Raw genomic sequence first — 20796 nt, 5'->3', positions numbered from 1 at the left:
CATTAGAGTAAGTAATTAACCAGGTATACCACAAGCCATAGGTTTAGATAAAATCAAACCTATAATACTAGGAATAGGAAGTTTTGTTAAGTCCATTGAATAGACTTATTAATGAAAATTTCCTTTTATGTCCTTGTAATAGAAAAATTTAGGCTACTCCATGTGAATGGATTAAACCATAGTTCTCTTGGCTTTTCTTCTTAGTTTCTTATCTTGACAATCCATTACTTGTTTAAACTCACAATAGATTTTAATCACTAGTGTCTTCCAAGTCATAAGAAGTGAAGTTCCTAGAAACTCTCCCACTACGACAAGGTACCGTGAATTATGTCTAAGAAAACTAAATGGTATTAACCTCTTTGGTTGTGACAAGACAACAGAGGCAGTGGGATCATCATATGTCAAATAAGATGATAGAACACTTTTGGAATCAAGAAAAAAAATATCTCCTTTATTTGCTACTTTTCAGACTTAGTCATTTTCTTAGAAAAGTAGTATTTGTTTAAACAAACAATTCCTTATCTATTGACTATGGGATGGTCCACCCCTAATCACTTAGAATAGCTAACAAACCATGGTTAACAGTTCTAGCTTTTCTTAAGATTTTGATTAGGTCATCCATGAATCTAGTAATGATTTACATTAAGTATACAACCATTACATCATTCTGAAATTGTATATAGAAACACTTAGGCAACGACCAGTAACTAATCATCAATATGCAAATCGAAATTTCTGGGGAGGTAAGTTTGGATATAATTCAAAAATCAATTTAATGATCTTTGAACTGCATATCTACTAACTATTTTTCCACCCCTATCAGTTCGCAAGATCTTTAACCACTTACCTTAATGGTTTATCACCATTACTAGAAATTCAGAAATTTTTCAAACATTTCAAATTTCTTTGCTTTAGGTATAATCTAGAGTGATCGTTTTAAGAATACAACGAAAAACTTATATTTACCCCTGAATGTGCATCCATCTGCGAGTGAGATGAACTTACTTTTAGTGGATACAGGCATATTAACTCTTTGCAGAGATTGATCTTGCCAATACCACTATGATCAAGATACAAATGCCATAGATTAAAAATGTGTGGTTGTGTCTTTTTGATGACTTAGATACATCAAAGAGTTCTTAGAATATTGCAAGTGGATCCTGGTCACAGAATACTAAACTCATATTCCATACAGTTTGAATCCATTGATAGAAAATGGTTAATAAACACCTGTGAAAGTGTAACTGTATTGTATCCTGGAATTAGAAATATAAGAAAATTTCTGTTTGGAATCTAAAATTAAAGTGAAAGACTTAAATTTATACCAAATATAATGAGTCATTCTTTCTTGGACCACGACTACTAATTTAAACTCTAAGTCAGATTTGCCCATACAGGTAGGAGATTTCTAAGATTGAGGATTTATATCAATTGGGAATAGAATTTTGGGATTATAATCATATGCGTCATTTAATTTCTTAAGAGAAAATATAGAATGACATGAAATGATTTATAGACCATTCATCCAATGATATGTTATTGAGCTAATTCGAAATGAATAAGCTATGAGGAATTAGGATAATTTCGTTGTTTAAATAAGAATCCAACGATGCTTCGATTAGCGCAAGACAAAGTAATCTTATTTATACAATCTTCTTGTTTCATATTGTAAAAATACTAGTCTAAGGTGTCATCAATTGATGAACAACTAGATGTTGCATATACAATATTTATCTTTCGAGATCTAACACTATTATGTATGTCTAATGGTAAAAATCCATTAGGGATTTATCTCATTAGATAAAACAAACCAAGTTAGACGACCAATGAAGATTCGAAATTAAACTACAATTTAATAACAGAAAATAACATGGTTCAATATAAATTCATACACAATTAAGAAATTATTAAACATATAGCAAGTAGGAATGACAAGTGAAAATACTAAAACATACAATCATAAATAATTTCCAAGGTTTTCAACAAACTGATATCACTGTCCCGTTTAGGCGAGAGTCCAAGCTACCATCCATTGAATAGAGTTGTCAGCTCATCTAAAATGTTAAACATTCTAGCAACCTTTTATTCGATCAAGATTGGAATCCAGCGTTGTCCCGTTTAGGTGAGAATCAAGGCTATTCTATCTTATGAGCTTCCACCATTATTTCATATTTTGTAAGTCAAATACAGTCGCCACCATTAGGGTGATCCATACCATATAAAACACTTACAAAGCTACTTATCTTTCGAGATTAAACGGTGCGAACTTGCTAATGAACGTTCCTCCATTAGGGAGGATTACTCACTAAAACAAACGCTATGTAAAACCAACAATGGAGATCGAATGTCCTAATAATAATGCTCATTATTTAAAGTGTATTTTCTTCTACTATTTATTTTAATCAATTTATTTTAATTATATATATTTATTTAATTAAAATTTCCAATTTAGAATGAAAAATTCTAAATATAAATTTTAATTTAATATTTATAAATTTTACTTAGATGGATATGAAAATAACATGAATTATTTCCATCTTAGTAATAATTTCCAGTAAATATTTAGAAAAAAATTCAATTTAAGTTGTTACAAAATTAATTTAAATTAATTTACAACTCAAATTAAATTTTCTATAAATATATATTGCATTTCGAAAAATTGATGTATTTAATAATACAATTTTCGAAATTGCTTGTTAAAATAAAATAAAAATAAATCCTGGAAAAATTATTCTAATTTAATGTTGGCCCAAAATTAATTAATAAAATTAATTTACAACAAAAAATATAATTTTCCTATTTAATTAAATATTTAAGAAAAATTTAAAATATTTAAGTATCATGATGAAAATCAACTTAAATATTAATTTTCTATTTAATTAAATACACTAGAAAAATACTTCAAGCAAAACAGATAATATCTATCTAGACTTTCATTGACTAATTAATTCATTTTCTAATTAAATATATTTTACTTCATTTATTTTAATTAATCATTAAATGAAAAAAATCATTGATTTAAGTTGGTCCAAAATTAAGATAAATAATTTACAACTTTAATCTATTTTACAAATAAAATTCGAAATTTCTTCATTTAAGAAATGCAATTTCGAAATTGTGGAAAAAGATTAATAAAATAAAATAAAATATATTTTGAAAATTATTCAAATTTAAGTTATATGAAATAAGATTTCAAACTTAAAATAATTTTCAATTTTAATTAAATAACATGAAAATAATATTTAAGTATCATGGTGAAAATCAACTTAAATATTTAAATTTTCAATTTAATTAAATGTATTAAATTCAATAAATAAATAATTAAGTATAGAGAAGACTTAATTATTAATTCTAATTTAATACTAGGAAAAATATACTTTAAATTAGATTGTACCAAAATTAATTATTAAACAATTAATTTCACAATCTATGATATTTTCCTAATTAAATATTAGAAAAAATAACTAGTACTAGAAATAACTATCTAGAATAATTTCATTTACTAAGTGTTTTTCTAAAATTAACTTTAAAATATTAAATGAAAAAATAAATTTCATATATTTTAAAAGTTAATTATGTTGCTAATTCAATTTTAATTAGGTTAGACTAATATAATTAACCTAATACAATTATTTAAATAAGGCAAATGGGCCTTCACAATTAGGATAGTTCATGTGAGGGAGAGCTGGGTTTAGTATTGGTTCAGTATGTCTTACCCACTTCTATTGGCCCACAACTCTCACACAAGGCCCAAAAGAGAGGAATTTAACCTTTAAATAAATAATTGTTATTCATTGAATAAGCCCAAATCTAATTGGGCCTAAATAAATTTATTTATGTCAAAATTTATTTTAGCAACCTAGTCCATTTACTTAGTAAAACTTAAATGGGCTTCGTATATGCATCTAAGCCCAATAGCAAACATATAGGCTCACACAGGTCAAAAGATTTGAATGGGCCCTATCATGTTACTAGGTTTACACAGATGAAAGAAATTGCAAAATTTACCTGTTACAAATTATTTATAAGATCTATTGACAATTGAACTATGATTAAAATCAGATCATTAGATCTGTCAACAAGTTAATCATAGCAATTATGATCAAATAAATAATAGGTTTGTAAAAAAAAAATTGAATACATAATAATATAATCAAACAATACAAACAATAACTGATCTGGAATATCTGGAAAGTAAGCTAAAATATCTCAATTTTAAAATTTAAAATAAAATTAAATTTTAAAATAAATATCTTAACTAGAATTCAAATTTAGATTGTTAGAGAATATTTGAAAAAATTCAAAATTCAACAAACTCCTAAATTTCTTAAATTCTAATAAAAAATAAAAAAAAAATATCTAACCAATTTTTCAAATGTCAAGTTTATTCAAAATTTAAATTTATTTAAAATTTCTAATAAGATAATATAATAAAATATCTTGAATTTTAAATTTAGATATTCCATTATTATATTCTGAGTCTTATAATTTAATAAATTTAAATATTACATAAATAAACTAATTGAAAAATAAGATATTTTATATGGTTAGAATATTTTAAGAAATAATAATAAAATCATAAGTTTGAAAAATTTATGGTTTGAAAACCTAAAATATCTATTCAAACTAAACTAACTAATTTTTCAAATTTCATGTTATTTTTGCCAAAATATTATTTTAATAAAAAAAATGTATAATAAGATAAAATGTTAAACCTAATCTTATAATTTTAATTAATAAAATATATTTTGAAAATAACAAATTTGAAAAAGATATGATATGGTTAGCAAATTTTGAAATTTGAACAAGATTATTTTTTTTTAAAAAAAAATATTTTAATATCAAAGTAAGATCCTTTAAAATTTAAAATAATATCGGATCTTATAATTAAAAATAAATAAAATAATCTAAAATTTCAAAAATAACCATAAGGCTCCTTTGTGAGAAATCAAATTTTCAAAATTCAAAGCCTACTAATATCAAAAACTAATTTTAATTAATTAAAAAATTAATAAAATTAATTTTATTCTGAAAATTAGATTTTTAATTGAAAATTTAGATTCTACACAAAATTCTAACAAAAATTGGCTTTTGTTTCAATGAAAAACGATTTTTGAATCAAAAGTTATGACGAAAACAAGGGAGTGGCCAAGGATAGAGGCTGCAAGCAGCCCCAGTTGACCGAGGATCTTGGGCACGAGCTGCCCTTCAGACAGTAGCGTGTCTGACCGGATCCGAGGCTCGTGCGCGCGTGTGACATTCAAATCCTAATATTTTCGTTCAACTTCAAAAAATCATAACTAATTCATAAAAAATCTAAATTAGGTTCTGTAAAAACCTAAATTTATTAATTTTTCGTCTACTTTCCAGAAAAAATAATCCTAGATCGAAATAAAAAATATTTCAATAACATATATTGTGATTTCTAAACTATCATCAAATAAGCACATAAACCACATGAAACCATCCAAATCAACATATAACATCGTTTTAATTCATATTTCATGAAAGTAAATCATTACCATGGCTCTGAGGCCAGTTGTTGGATATATTGTACTAGGATCTAGATTTACTAAGAAGTATGTTTCATTAACATCCTAATATGAATTCTAAAACAATGAAATAAACACATATAAAGTTTAGGAAACCTTACATTGGGTGCAGCGGAATATAATGACTCCTTCCGTTAAGATATCTAGCCCTTGATTCCTTTCTGTAGCAGAGCATTATCAATATCTGAACTTGGATCTCTTTCTCTCCTTCCTTTGATGCTGATTCTCCTTCTTGTTGGATGGTTTTCCACAGTCTTACACACTATGATTGAGATACCACTTGATGTGTGTGGACACTCACGCATTCACTCAAGGGATTCGAAATTTAGAGAAGAAAAGAAGAGGGAAGTTGTTTCGGCTATAGAGAATAGGAGGCTCAATTTCATCTGACAAAGTTCACAAAGTTAAGTGTGAATGAGAGCCATCACTATCTATTTATAGGTAACAACCTAGGTTTAAGTTAGAATTATTTGGCATTAAAATAATGAAAAAATAAATGATAAAAGCCTATAACTGTGGCCGGCCATGGGCCTTGGATAATGGCCCTCACTTATGCAATTTTGCTGTTTTATCATTCCTACATCTGATTTTCTCAAAAACGCTAATTTTCGAATTCAACCATTTAAATGCCAATTCTAATTATTTAATAACTAAAATTAATTATTAAATAATATTGTCATTTAATATATTTATTAATTAGACATATAAAGTCTCTTAATTAATAAATAAACCTAGAATCTCTTTTCGCCCTTGATTAGTGAAAATTCATAAACTAGACATAGTCTAACTTTAAAATTATAATTGATTAACCAAAATCAATTAACTGAGTCTTACAAGCAGTATGGTCTCAACTAGTATGGGGACCATGGGTCTATATATCCGAGCTTCCAATAAGTAGATCAAGAATTTATATCTTAAATTCACTGACTTATTAATTCTTCGTTGAATCCACGCATAGAACTTAGAATTGCACTCTTAGTATATAGAACGCTCTATATGTTCCACGATATAGATACGTCATTAGTTATCCATTGTTATAACCCTAATGTCATCAATGATCCTCTATATAGATTATTTACACTGTAAAGGGATGAAATTACCGCAACACCCTACAATATATTTTATCCTTAAAACACTTAACCCTGTATAAATGATATTTCAGCTAAGTGAAATGAGATCTCAACCATTTATTTTCGTTTGGTTAAGCTCGAAGGAAATCATCCTTTACTTTCTATTCGCCAGATAGAAGCTATAGATTCCATATTTATGTTAGCGCTCCCACTCAATTGCACTACCGTGTTCCCAAAATGTACGTATCACCCTGACCCAAAAGTAGGCTTAACTAACAAATCAAAAAACACGTTTAACACTCTTGAAATTGAACCTAATCATATCAGGATTAAGATCATTTGATCTAGGATCAACAGGTGATATTGAATTGAATAGATATTACGGTAAATTCTAATATATCTAATCAAAGTTCAATATCGGTCCCTTCCAAGGTATACTCCATACATCGGATGCTAGTAAACTTTGCCAATGTCCTGGAAAGGACATAACACTTATCCAAGGTGTAAGAATACCTATCACTGATTATACCATGTCAGTCTAAATCCAGTGTTCTGACAAATCAGGGAATAAACTTTCGAACATATAATTAAAATTATATTCCACTGTGTTGACAACACTATAATCATTAACAAATTGATATGTTCTGGACTTAAATAGAATTCATACATTATGTACATATAATCATGAAATAAATCATGTGAACCACGCAACATTAAATGTTATTTCTGATCTATATTAATAAGTAAATTTGATTATATTAAAATGAGTTTTATTTAGGGCATAAAACCCTACAGAACCAACAATGGAGATCGAATGTCTCTTGATTAAAGCTCATTATTTAAAAAAATGTATTTTTATTTAATCATTTATTTTAATTATATTTTAATAATGAAAATTATTAATTTAAAGTTGGTGCAAAATTAATTAAAAATAAATTTTTAACTTTCATTTAATTTTCAATATTTAATTTTCAAATATTATATATAAATATATAAAATTCGAAAAATAAATAAGTAAATTAAAATATAATAAAATAAATTTTTGAAAATGATCTAATTTAAGTTCTTCTAAAATAACTAAATTTTCAATTTAAATTATTTTCAAAAAAAAAATTAATTAAATAAAAAATTAAGTTACTAACCACTTAATTTGAAAAATATTCCATTTTAAGTTGATCTAAAATTAACAAACTTTCAACTTAAAACAATATTCAAAGAATCTTTCAATAACTAATTCCTAGAATCCCTCAACTTAATTATGAATTTCAAAAAATATTCAAATTCAAGTTGATTCAAAAATTAGTTATAAGTAACTAATTTACAACTTAAAAAAAATATTTAATGAAATATTAAATTATTAAACATCAAAAGAATCTAATTAGTTATAATTCTTTATTTAGTTAAATACATATAGTTTATCTTGAAAAAGTTTCATTAAACTAAGTGTCTTTTTCTTAGATTAATTTCAAATTATTTAAATGAAAAATTCATTTCATATATTTCGAAATTAATTATGTTGCTAATCAATTTTTATTAGGTTAAACTAGTTTAATTAACCTAGTAATGTTATTCAAATCAGGCAAATGAGCGTTCACAGTTGGGGTTATTCATGTGAGGGAGGGCTGGGTTCAATATGTCGTACCCACTGGTATGGCCCCCTAACTCTCACACAAGACCCAAAAGAGAGGAATTTAACCTTAAAATGAACAACTGTTATTAATTGAATAGGCCCAAGTACTAATTGGGCCTAAATAAAATATATCAAAAGTGATCATTTTATTTAGCAACCTAGTCCAATTTAATTACAAAATTAAAGGGGCTACCTATATGCATCTAAGCCTAAAGCAAACATATAGGCTCACACATGCACACTGATTTGGATGGATCCTCTCAAGTTACTAGGTTTATACACAGATGAAAGAAGATTGTAAAATTTACCTATTACAAATTATATATTTGACCTATTGACAATTGAACCATTGGTTAAAATCAGATCATTGGATCTGTTAACAAGTTAACCATTACAATTTAGATCAAACAATAATAGGTTTTATAAAAACATAGTTTAATAGTTAAACAATATATAAAACACACAAGCATGTAACAAGTTGGATATAGGATTTATTAAAATTTAAATTAATTAATTAATTTATAAAATTTGAAAAATAAATAAATAAATAAATAATTTTTTTTTGGAATAAAACAAATAAATTAAATTAAAAAAAAATTAAAATTTAACCTATAAATTTGAAAAATTAGGTTTCAACTAACCTAAATATTTATTTAAAAAAAATGCTAACAACTTTTCAAATTTCATGTTATTTAAAATAAAATTAAATATTCAATAAAATAAAATCATAAATAAATATCATTTTTCTAATTTTACAATTTAATTTAAATAAAATAACAAAATTTAAAAGTTAGCAAAATATCTTATTTCAATTTAAAATTTCATGATTAAATTAATCTTATTTTAAATTTCAAATAAAGTCATTTTATTAAAAAAAAATTAAATAATTTAAAATATTATATATCTGACATTAAATTTAAAAATAAGATAAAATAATCAAATTTTAAAAATAAGATAACTAATTAAGCCCAAAAATAGATTTTTACCTATTTTCAAGTTCAAATTTCACTAATATCTTAAATTAATTTTAAAAAAAAATTAATTAATTTAATTCTAATAATTAGATTTGAAATATGAAAAATAAAAATAAAAGTACAAAATTACACAAAAAATTTCAAATTAATTCCATGAAAAAGTATGAAAAAATGAAGAAAAATGAAAAAAAAAATTGGGTTTGATGCAGATGGTATGCAGAGCATACCATCCGCGCGCGCACACTAAGGGGACTGGCCGAGAAACCTCAGCCAAGGAGGCTGCATGCAGCCTGTCCCGCGCGCGCATGGCCTCATCTTCAGACAAATCAGGTCCTTCAGACCGAGAAAACTCAAACGGGACCTTGTCCGAGGCACGTGTGATCGACCGAGTGAACACTCGGATCCGAGCGCGCATGGGGTGACACCACCCCTATCTTTTTTTGAAACTTCAAAAAATCATAACTAAGTCAAATTAAATCAAAATTGAGTCCTCTAAAAAAGTTAATTACTTAATTTTTTTGAAACTTTCCAACCAAAGTAATTCTAGAAAAAAAATTCAAATTATTTTTCGTAAAAAATTTGCAAACATCAAACAATCATAAAAAACACATAGATCAACATGAATCACATCCAAATCACACATATATCGTTTTAAGTCCAAATTTCTTGAAAGTATATCAATTACCAAGGCTCTAAGGCCAGTTGTTGGAATTATTTTACCAGGATTTAGATTTACTAACAAGTATGTTTTTAACATCCTAAACATGAACTTCTAAAGCGATGTGAAATAAACACATATAAAATTTTAGAAACCTTACAGTGGTTGCAGCGGAATTTAATGGCACCTTCCACTCAGATCTCTAACCCTTGTATCCTGTCTGTAGCAGAGTATCACTAAGATCTGAGCCCGAATCTCCTTCTCTTGAATCTGGATTCTTCACAGCCTTACACACTATGATTGAGTACCACTTGATGTGTGTGGGCACTTACTGTAATCACTATAGGGTTCGGTTTGAACAGAGGAAAAGAGAGAGAGGGTTTCGAAATTGGAAGAGTGAAGGTGGCTCAAAATTTTATTGAAGGAAAGAGTTTGCATTATCTTTTCCTTTGAGGCTATCACTACCTATTTATAGGAAACCACTTAGGGTTAGGTTAGATTTATTTGGCATTAAAATAATGAAAAATAAACTGGTAAATTTCTCCTCAAGTGGCCGACCATGGATATTGGGCCCCACTTTGCAATTTTTCTATTTTTCAAATTATTCATCTTATTTTCTCAAAAATTCCATATTTCCAATTAACAACTTAAATGCCAAATCTAATTATTTAACAATTAAAATTAACTATTAAATAAAATTGCCATTTAATATATTTATTAATTAGACTTATTAAGGTCTCTTAATTAACAAATAAACCCTAAAATCTCTTTTCTTCACAATTAAGCCCTAAATTAGTGAAAATTCATAAACTAGACATAGTCTAATTTTAGAATTATAATTGATTAATTAAAATCAATTAACTGAGTTTTACAAGCAATATTGTCTCAACTAGTATGGGGACCATGGGCCTATATATCCGAGCTTCCAATAGGCAGATCTAGAATTTACCAAGTAAATCCACTAACTTATTCATTCCTCATTGCATCCACCAAAGAACTTTGAATTGCTCTCTCAATTATATAGAACGCTGTATATGTTCCACAATATAGAAACGCTATTAATTATCCATTGTTATAATCCCAATAATCAATGATCCTCTGTAGATGATTTACATTGCATAGGGATTAATTTACCATTACACCCTTCAATATATTTTATCCTTAAAACAGTTAGCTACCTATAAATGATATTTTAGTGAACTAACACAATCACTGAAATGAGTACTCAACCATTTATCTCTGTTTAGCCAAGCTCGAAGGAAATCATCATTTCACTTCTATGTCCAAATAGAAGCTATAAATTTCATATCTATGATTAGCGCTCCCACTCAATTGCACTACCATGTTCCCAAAATGTACGTATGACCCTGACCAAAAAGTAGGCTTAATTAACAAATCAAAGAACTTGAATAATACTCTTGAGATCAAACCTAAACATGTTAGGATTAAGATCATTTGATCTAGGATCAACTAGGTGATATTGAATTGAATAGATATTAGGATAAATTTATCATATCTAATCAAAGTTCAATATCGGTCCCTTCCAATGCATACTCCATGCATCCATCTCAAGCTTTACTTTAACTAATGCCCTAGAAAGGACATATCCCTTATCCAAGGTGCATGTAAACTATTATGTAGACTATCATATGAATTAAACCCTGAGAATTGATAAATCTAGGAATACATTTAATCACATAATCTTGATTACATTCCACTGTGCTGACAACACAATAAAGAAGAATACCAATGTGATAAGGATTTGGATGAATTTATAAATCAAAAAAATATATAAATGATAACATGAACAAAATGACACACTAAATAAGTGATGAAAATATTTTTGTTTCTTTATTGATAATTAATGATAAAGATTACATTGAAATAGAGTTTTATTTAGGGCACAAAGCCCAACAATGATCTGATTTTATTCATAGTCTCATTATCAATAAATCTTATAAATAATTTGTAACAGGTAAATTTTGCAATTTCTTTCATTTGTATAAACCTAGAAACATGATATGGCCCATCGAAATCATTTGACCTATGTGAGCCTATATGTTTGCTTTTGGGCTTAAATGCATATAAGAAGCCCATTGAAGTTTGTTAATCAAATGGATTATGTTACTAAAACAAAATATCACATAAGATAGTTTTATTTAGGCCCAAATTTGTATTGAGTTTATTTAATGAATAATATTTATTTCTTTGATAGTTGAGTTCCTCTCTTTTGGGCCTTGTGTGAGAGTTAGGGGGCCATTAGTAGTGGGTACGACATACTGAACTCAGCCATCCCTCACATGAACCACCCAAATTGTGAAGGCCTGTTTGCCTTATTTAAATAATTGTATTAGGTTAATTATATTAGTCTAACCTAATTAAAATTAAATTGGCAACTTAATTAGTTTAAAATATATAAAATTTATTTTTCATTAGATTATTATACAATTAAGTTTAGAAAAATACTTAGTTGAATGAGATATATTCTGAATAGTTATTTCTAGTAACTAACTATATTTTCTAATATTTAATTAATTAGAAAAATATATTTAAGTTCAAAATTAATTATTTTAATTTTTTTAGATCAACTTAAATTAGAATATTTTTCTTAGATATTAAATTAGAAATAATAATTAAGTTGATTCTATTCTAGATACTTAATTATTTGTTTCCTATATTTAATATATATACATTTAATTAAATAGAAAATTAAATATTAAGTTGATTTTATTCTAGACACTTAAATATTAAATATTTTCAAGATATTTAATTAGATGGAAAATTATATTTAAGTTGGAAATTTTAATTTCAAACAACTTATATTAGAATAATTTCAAAATATATTTTATTTATTTTATTAATCATTTCCCACTAAATTTTGAAATACATTTTTTCATGCACATATTTTTGAATTCTTTTTTTGAAAAATAGATTAAATTTGAAAATTAATTTTTTTTAATTAATTTAGATCAAGTAATTTTTTCATTAATGATTAATTAAAATAAATAGATTAAAATAAATTATATTTTCTTTAGAAATAAATAATTAGTTAGTGAAATATCTAGATACTTATTTTCTGTATACTTGTGGTATTTTTCTAGTTATATTTAATTGAATAGAAAATTAATATTTAAGTTGATTTCATTCAAGACACTTAACTATTTCATATTTTTCTTATAAATGTAATTAAATAGGAAAATTATATTTATGTTGAAAATTAATTTAATTAATTTTGGACCAACATAAATTAGAATAATTTTTCAAGATTTATTTTATTTTACTATATAATAAATTCGAAAAAATAGATAATTAAATTTGAGTTGAAAATTAATTTTGATTAATTTTGGACCAACTTAAATTGAGTAATTTTCATAACATTTATTGAGAATTATTACTAAGATGGAAAATAATTTTATTTATTGTCAGATCTATCTAAGTATAATTTTATAAATATTAAATTAAAATTTCTATTTAGACTTATCTAAATTGGTAGTTTTAATTAAATAAATAAATATATATTAAAATAAATATTAGATGAAAAAACACTTTAAATAATGAGCTTTATTATAAGGATATTCTGTAACGCCCTAATGCTAAGGCACGCTACAGTGCTTTTTCAATTACAGTGTTAACTTTGTTAATCAAAGATTTTTTCTCAAAAATTGGGTCAAATTAAAAATTTTATTATAAATATTAAACTTTATAATTTACATAATAATTTATAAACATCGGGATCCCGATTTTAAACTTTTATACAAAATATGCCAAAATATAACATCCAGGTCGCAGAGCGACTACAAAATAAAATCTCCAGATGTCCCGAGACCGAACACTCCAGGTCACGCTGCCACGACAAGTACAATCCCATCCTAGCAAGGCTCACTCCTGTTCAGCTTTCTCCTTTCCTTTACCTACACATGGAAGCAGAACTGTGAGTTGACAGACTTAGTAAGAAAAGCATATAACATATCACATAATACCGTCTTGTAACTAGGCACCCATACACCTATCTAGATGAGTAAGAACGTTCAATACTAGGGTATAGCCACTATACCACATACACTACGTACCCCACTGTACGAGTGTTGGTAGGGCTTGTTTCGTACCCTGAGTACCACTGAGTGATAAACCACACACCTAGTACTTTCCCATACTTGTGCTGGTATCACCGTATTGTAGTCATAAACAATATACACTATACCAATACACTTTGTACCATAACTTGTACTAGTGTTGGTAGTGCAACTAAACCTTAAGCATGCATATACACATAACATATACATACACTCAGTTATTAATATCACACATTATATATAGTTCTTACCTTCTTTCCAAATTCAAGTGTGCTGGCCGACCTGAACGGAAAGTCTCGCGCTAGATGGATGCCCTAATCGCATAATAAAATCGAGTAAATTACATGGTCGAAAACCCTAATCCGGGAAATCCAAACCTACAACTTTAGGTTATGCTATACTCTCTATGAATCACACTAACTCAGGAAATAGGAAAACACCCAACTACGACACTGAAATGGACGAGAATTGAGAAAACTGATTTTTTGGGGAACCCTACTAAAACCAGTTTACCGGTTTGACAGGTACTGGTAAAACCGGTAAACCGGTTTTTATATCAGTCTCCCCAAAAATTCACCAATTTTCTCAAAACTTGTCCAATTGCCACCAAACTTTCCAGAGTACCTAAACAATGTATACACAACATATTCCAACCAGAAAATCAAAGAAAAACCCAATGAAACTCAACTTGCCATTAAAGACAAAAGCTTTGAGTTCAAAACTCAAATTTGCATAAATCCAACCCCATACACTAAAACCAGCTGCAAGAAGCTTAAACCAACTCAAATGAACCTTAAAATTCGAACCCTAAACATTTCTAACCCTAACAACCATCAATTCACAAAATCACAACGTGAAACCAATTAAAATCTTAAGAAAACAAAGCTACAAAGTATCTAGGGTTTACCTTGGCTTGATTCCCTCTAAATCCTTGCTGAAAACACCCCAAAGATCAGCAACAACCCCCTTGTTTTGTGCTAGTTCGAAGAGAGAGGAAGGGAAGAGAGCTTTTCTTAATTACTTGGTATTTTCTTCAATTTTCCTATTTTTCTAAAATGAGAAGGTTACTTCATTTTGGTTGAAAATGAATAAGTGGCCAGCTGCCACCTTCTAATCCATCCACCTAACCCCGATAATAAAAGACTAAAATACCCTTGTAGCCTACACTTAAGTTAAAATAAAGTCTAGGGGTAAAATGGTCAAATTTCATAACCCTGACTAATCCCGGTATTTTATTTTCTCTAAAATATTTACCACTAAGAAATAAGGTTCTAAACTTACCCATGTGATCAAACTAGCCACCATCGCATTTTCCGTTGTCGTCAAGCAAGAATTACAAAAATAGCATATTTCACATATAAGAAAAATAATACCCCTAGAGTTTAATAAAATCTCAGGAACTGAGAAATTATAACTCTAATGCCCATTTGTAACAATGGGACCCACAGATAATTAAACTCATAAATAATTATAAAAATGTCAGAAATTAGTGCTAATTTCTTTTACTAATCCAAATTACTAAAGCGGTCATTACCATTATCCCCCCGTAAAAAGGATTTCGTCCTCGAAATTTAACTTGAATAACTCTGGATGTTGAGTCCTCATCTCAGACTCTAATTCCCAGGTGGCTTCCTCCACCTTGCTATTTCTCCAGAGTACTTTGACCAAAGCAATGGTCTTATTCCGAAGAACCTTTTCCTTTCTGTGAAGAATCTGAACAGGTTGCTCTTCGTAGGATAAGTCTGATTGCAGTACAATAGCTTTATGAAGACTCATCCAAAATTTTGATGTAAACCTTGGATCTCTATCTAAAACAATGGATTTAAGAGCTCCAAGGAGACGCTCTCCTTTTACATACAGTTCATCATATTGATTCATTGCATAAGTAACTTTCATTAGCACAAAGTGAGCTAATTTTATGAATTTGTCCACTACAACCCATACTGAATCATACATTCCTATGGTTCTAGGCAAACCAGGTACGAAATCCATTGCAATGTCCTCCCATTTCCACTCAGGAAGAGCTAAAGGTTGCAATAACCCTTTCGACCTTTAATGTTCAGCTTTGATTTGTTGACAGGTTAAGCATTTGGACACGTAGTCTATCACGTCTCTTTTCATCCCATACCAAGTACGGTTTTAGATCCTGATACATTTTGGTGGTTCCCGATGTAGTGAAAAAGATGTGGTGTGAGCTTCATCAAGGACTTCTTTCTTAAGCTCATCAACACTAGGAACATAAACTTGAGCTTTATACAATAACATTCCATTATTCGAGATTGAAAAGTCTTTAGGCCGACCAGCCATCACGTCATCTCGAATCTTGACTAGCTCGGGATCTTCTAGTTATGCCTTTCTGACTCTTTCTAACAAATCAGACTGGAGTGTTAAGTTGTGCAACTTTCCAGCTACAAATTCAATCCCCACACTGACCATCTCAGAAGCCAGTTGAGGAGTTATCAAAATAGTGGTGAAAACCTGCCCGAGACCTCTTTTACTCAGTGCATCAACCACAACATTGGCTTTCCCTGGGTGATACAAAATCTCACAGTCATAATCCTTAACCTGTTCCAGCCACCTTCTTTGCCTCATCTTTGAATCTTTCTAGGTGAAAAAGTACTTGAGACTTATATGATCATAATAAATCTCACATTTCTCACCATGAAGATAATGCCGCCATATGTGTAGAGCAAACACCACAGCAGCAAGCTCTACGTCATGTGTTGGGTAGCGCTGTTCATAGTCTTTCAGTTGATGAGAGGCATAGGCTATGCCTTTATCAGCTTGCATCAGAACACATCCCAAACCCTATCTGGATGCATCGCAGTAAACAACGAACTTTTCTCGATTTGATGGCAAAGCTAACACCGGAGCTGTTATCAAACGTTGCTTCAACTCCTAAAAACTTGCTTCACATTTGTCTAACCATACAAATTGTTGATTTTTCTTAGTTAACTCAGTCAGTGGCATAGAGATCTTAGAGAATCCATTGACAAAACATCGATAATACCCTGCTAAACCAAGGAAACTTCAAACTTCTATCACTAATTTTGGCCTCGGCCAACTCTTCACTGACTCGATCTTGCTTGGACCAACCATAATTATAATCTTTCTGATAATATTCCCTAGAAAAGATACCTTTGACAACCAGAATTCACACTTTTTGAATTTTGCGTACAACTTGTGATCCCTAAGTCACTGCAATACCATTTGAAGATGATGCTCATGCTCCTCTTCTAACTAAGAGTACACAAAGATGTCATCGATAAACACTATGACGCAGTTATCGAGGAAATCCTTGTATACTCTATTCATAAGATCCATAAAGGTTGCAGGAGCATTAGTCAATTCGAATGACATTACCAGAAACTCGTAGTGCCCATATCTGGTTCGAAACGCAGTCTTTGGTATATCTTCCTCCCGAATTCTGAGTTGATGATAATCAGATCGCAGATCAATCTTTGAAAACACCGTCTTTCCCTGAAGTTGATCGAACAAATCATCAATTTAGAGTAACAGATACTATTTCTTGATCGTCAACTTGTTTAGTTCCCGATAGTCAATTCACATTCTGAGGAAACCATCTTTCTTTTTCCCAAACAAAACTAGAGCTCCCTAGGGCGATACACTGGGTCGGGTAAACCCAATATCAAGCATCTCTTGAAGATGTAACTTAAGCTCCTTAAGTTCTACTGGAGCCATCCTATACGGAGGTTTAGAAATAGGTTCAACTCCAAGTACCAAATCAACTACAAAGTCAATTTGTGGCGGCAATCTTGCCAACTCCTCGGGAAATATGTCGAGAAAGTTTTAAACAACTCTGACTACTTCAAGCCCAAATGTCTCGGGTCTGTTGAAGTCAATCACCACTGCTAAAAATCTTACACATCCCCTGTGTAGTAGATCCCTAGCCCTTAACACCGAAATAACTGGAATCAAAGACCCCTAAACCGATCCAACATAAACAAATGGATCCTCATCCTCTTGCTAAAAAGTCATCATTTTCTGCTTATAATCAATATTGGCCAAATGCTTGGACAGAAAATCCATCCCAAGTATAATATCAAACTCCGTTAATTTCAGTTCTATAAGGTCAGCTCTCAACTCCCTATCTTCGATCCTAATTGGCATAACCAACTTCCCGCTAGGCATTAGGGTTCCGAATCCTCTTTCAAGAAGATCATAAGGCCTACCCAAAAGATTAATTACTCTCGATACCACATACGAGTGTATAGTCCTAAAGTCAAATAGTACATTAAAATGGGAGTTGTTGATAAGAAGCTGACCTCTCACCATAGAAGGACTGGCTGCAGCATCAGCTTGGGTGATAACAAATATCTGAGCAAGTACGGGCTTTGCTTCCAGCTTCTGCTTATCTTTCTTTGCCTGATGGAAACTTTTCTTAAAGTGCCCAACCATGCCACACAGGAAGCATGCTTTCCAATTACACTCTCTGGGATGATGTTTCTTACAACGTGGGCACTCAAGGTAAGAATTGTTGGGTTTTATGCCCTAAATAAAACTCTTTACAATCTGATTAGTTATCAATATAAGAAATTTGAAGTGATTGATGTTTGCATGAATTTTACATGCTAATGGTTTAACATGTTTAATATGTTTATTACATTCATACACACAAAATCAGTTAAATCCAGATCATATGTTTATTCACAATTACAGTATCGTCAACACAGTGGAATGTGATTGTGATCGTATGAATCAAAAGTTTTGGTCCCTGTTTCATCAGTGCTATTGGATTTACACTAATGTGATAATCAGCGATGATGTGTACTTACACTTGGAGTAAGTGTTATGTTCTTTCCAGGACATTAGTAAAGTATACTAGTTTCGAATGTATGGAGTATACATTGGACTGGACCGATATTGCAACTAAGTTAAGATATTACAAACTTACCGTTATACATATCTTTCCAAGTCAATATCAGTAGTTGATCTTAAGATTGAAAAGAATCTAAATCCTGATATGCTTAGGCTCAACTCAGGAGTGCTATTCATGTTCTTAGATTTATTAGTTAAGCCTACTTTCGGGTCAGGGTGATACGTATATTTTGGGAACATGATAGTATGATTGAGTGGGAGTGCTGAACATAAATATGGAATCTATAGCTTCTACTGGTGTATAGAAGTCAAGTGATGATTCCCTTCGAGCTTAGCAAATAGAAGTAAATGGATGAGCTCTTGTTTAACTGACTAATTATTAGATCACTAAACACCATTTACAGGTAGCTAAGTGTTTTAAGGGGCAAAATACATTGAGGGGTGAGAACGGTAAAGAAATCCCATCTCGATGTAAATCATCTATATAGAGGATCTTTAAATCACAATAAGATTATAACAATGGTTAAATGAGATAGTATATTGGTATCGTGAAACATACAATATGCTCTATATAAGTCTGAGAGTGCAATTCTAAGTTCTAAGAGTGGATTCAACGAAGAATTAATAAGTAGGAATTTACTTGGTAAATTTGGTTCACTTATTGGAAGCTCAGCATATAGATCCATGGTCCCCATTCTAGTTGAGAACATTCTGCTTGTAAGACTCATTAATTGATTCGTGATTGATCAATTATAATTCTAAAGTTAGACTATGTCTAATTTTATGAATTTTCACTAAGCAGGGGTGAAATTGTAAGGAAAAGAGTTTTCTAGGTTTATTTATTTATTAATAGACTTTATATGTCTAATTAATAATTAAATTAAATGACAATATTATTTAATAATCTATTTTAGTTATTAAATAATTAGTTTTGGCATTTAAAAGGTTAGAATTGGAAAATTGGCGTTTTTGAGAAAATAGAGATAAAATTTGATAAAATTGCAAAATTAAATGAGGCCCATTACAACACCTAGGCCGGCCACTTAATTAGCTTTTTTCAAATTAATATTTTCATTATTTTAATGCCAAATAATTCTAAACCTAAACCTAGTAGTTGCCTATAAATAGAAAGTGATGGCTCAGTCAAATCACACATGCTTTCATTAGCTTTCTGACAGAAATTTCTCTCTTCAGAAAAAACTGAGCCTTCCTCACTCTCTACCTTGGCCGAAATCTCTCTCTCTCTTTTCCCTTCATCTTTTTCGTGACCCTAGTGAAAGAGTAAGTGCCCACACACAGCAAGCAGTAACTCAATCATAGATTGGAAGACTGTGAAGGATCAAAGCTTGAAGAAGAAGGAGATTCGGGCTCAGATCTTGATTATACTTTGCTACAGAAAGGAATCAAGGGTTAGAGATCTGAGTGGAAGGAGACATTAATTCCGCTGCATCAATGTAAGGTTTTCTTAACTTTATATGTGTTTATTTTATCGTTTTAGAAAGTTCATATTTAGGATGTTAATAAACATACTTGTGAGTAGATCTAAGATCCTGGTAAAATAATTCCCAACAACTAGCCTCAGAGCCATGGTAATTGATTTACTTACATGTAATTTGGACTTTAAAACGATTGTTTGTATGTTCTTTGGATGGTATCATGTTGTATTGAGTGTTATTTGATGATTGATTGATGTTTGTGAAATTTTCGTGAAAAATAATTGTGATTTAGTTTCTGGAATTATTTTTATTGGATAGTATGGAAAAAATTAAGCAAGTTAGCCTTTTACAGAACTCAATTTGAATTTTATTTGAATTAGTTATGATTTTTTGAAGATTAGACAAAAACGGGGCTGTGCTGATATTTTCCTGCGATCGCAGAACTGTCCGTACAGTTTCGAATTTTTCCTTTTTTCTTCAATTTTTCATACTTTTCATGGAATTAACTTCCAATTTTTTGTATGGTTTTGTATATATACTATTACTATTCCTAATTCAATTCTA

General features: G+C 29.5%; 1 protein-coding gene across 1 annotated transcript; it reads right to left on the bottom strand.

Moving 5' to 3' along the window:
• Positions 1-17944: 17944 nt before the first annotated feature.
• On the bottom strand, positions 17945-18376 carry LOC115717678 (uncharacterized). The gene has a single exon (XM_030646660.2). It carries the CDS (start codon positions 18374-18376, stop codon positions 17945-17947), a length of 432 nt encoding a protein of 143 aa, XP_030502520.2.
• Between the last annotated feature and the right edge of the window lie 2420 nt (positions 18377-20796).

The sequence above is a fragment of the Cannabis sativa genome, chromosome 5 (genome assembly GCF_029168945.1).
Source record: "Cannabis sativa cultivar Pink pepper isolate KNU-18-1 chromosome 5, ASM2916894v1, whole genome shotgun sequence".
In the NCBI taxonomy this organism is placed as follows: Eukaryota; Viridiplantae; Streptophyta; class Magnoliopsida; order Rosales; family Cannabaceae; genus Cannabis; species Cannabis sativa.
Note: the sequence above shows the minus strand (reverse complement) of the source record. Positions and strands in the feature narration are given on the sequence as shown.